Source organism: Seriola dumerili, unplaced genomic scaffold (genome assembly GCF_002260705.1).
Source record: "Seriola dumerili isolate Sdu_G_001 unplaced genomic scaffold, Sdu_1.0 BDQW01000393.1, whole genome shotgun sequence".
Lineage (NCBI taxonomy): Eukaryota > Metazoa > Chordata > Actinopteri > Carangiformes > Carangidae > Seriola > Seriola dumerili.
In genome coordinates this window covers 34,260-35,672 of record NW_019174648.1, presented here as the reverse complement: position 1 = coordinate 35,672, position 1,413 = coordinate 34,260, and the positions used below count along the sequence as shown (strand labels likewise).

General features: G+C 48.3%; 1 protein-coding gene across 1 annotated transcript; it reads left to right on the top strand.

Annotated features, from left to right (window-relative positions):
- LOC111233450 (E3 ubiquitin-protein ligase TRIM39-like) lies at nt 1-1,394 on the top strand. The gene has a single exon (XM_022761267.1). It carries the CDS (start codon nt 1-3, stop codon nt 1,312-1,314), a length of 1,314 nt encoding a protein of 437 aa, XP_022616988.1. The 3' UTR covers nt 1,315-1,394.
- The last annotated feature ends 19 nt before the right edge of the window (nt 1,395-1,413 follow it).

The following is a 1,413-nucleotide window of genomic DNA, read 5'->3' as shown; positions in this document are numbered from 1 at the left end:
ATGGCTTCCAGATCAGATGAGGATCTCTGCTGTCCCGTCTGTCATGACGTCTTCAGAGACCCTGTTCTTCTGTCATGTAGCCACAGCTTCTGCAAAGACTGTCTGAAGAGCTGGTGGAGAGAGAAACAAACACGAGAGTGTCCAGTTTGTAAGAGAAGAGCTTCAAAGTTTGAACCACCTTGTAACTTGGCTTTGAAGAACCTGTGTGAGGCCTTCTTACAGGAGCGGGATCAGAAAGCCTCAGAGGCGCTCTGCAGTCTGCACTCTGAGCAACTCAAACTCTTCTGTCTGGACCATCAGCAGCCGGTGTGTCTCATCTGCAGAGATTCAGAAAAACACACCAAACACAGATTCAGACCCATCGGTGAATCTGCACGACAACACAAGAAAGAACTTCAGAAAACTCTGGAGCTCTTGAGGGAGAAGTTAAAAAGTGGCAAACAAGTTAAGGTGAGGATTGATGAAACAACAGAACACATTAAGATCCAGGCCCGACATTCAGAGAGGCAGATAAAGGAGCAGTTTAAGAAGCTTCACCAGTTTCTAGATGAGGAAGAGGAGGTAAGGATGGCTGCACTCAGGGAGGAAGAGGAGCTGAAGAGTCGTATGATGAAGGAGAAGATGGAGGCTCTCAGCAGAGAGATAGCAGATCTTTCACACACAGTCAGAGCCACGGAGGAGGAGCTGAGAGCTGAAGATGTCTCATTCCTGTACAACTACAAGGCAACAGTAGAAAGAGTCCAGCAGCGCCTCCTGCTGGATGATCTACAGTCGTGCTCAGGGGATCTGATAGACGAGGCCAAACACCTGGGCAACCTGACCTTCAACATCTGGAACAAGATGAAGGACATGGTCTCCTACAGTCCTGTGGTTCTGGACCCAAACACTGCTCACCGAGAACTTGTCCTGTCTGAAGATCTGACCTGTGTGAGACTAGGAGAGGAGCTGCAGCAGATCCCTGACCATCCACAGAGGTTTGATCATTACCGCATTGTCCTGAGCTCTGAGGGCTTTAACTCAGGCACTCACAGCTGGGCTGTCGAGGTTGGGGACAGTGCACACTGGACACTGGGTGTGACAACAGAGTCTGTCCAGAGGAAGAGAGTCACAGAGTCTGGATTATGGAGAATAGGGTTCTACAGAGGGAGATATTCACAGTGGTCACCACCAGCTCCAGTCACTGCTCTTTCAGTGCAGAAGAAGATCCAGAAGGTCAGAATTAATCTGGACTGGAGCAGAGGAAAGCTTTCATTCTCTGATCCTGACACTAACACACACATACACCTTCATTTCCTAACGATACATCAGTACTGAATGCACTAGTACACACATGTAGGTACAAGGGCAGAAAATATGAAGTCAGAGAATAAAGGGTTAATGATCTGGGAACTGTTAGAAACACCTCATTACCTC

Coding starts and splice junctions, on each gene's coding strand:
- LOC111233450 (XM_022761267.1), top strand. CDS start 1: ATGGCTTCCAGATCAGATGAGGATCTCTGCTGTCCCGTCTGTCATGAC.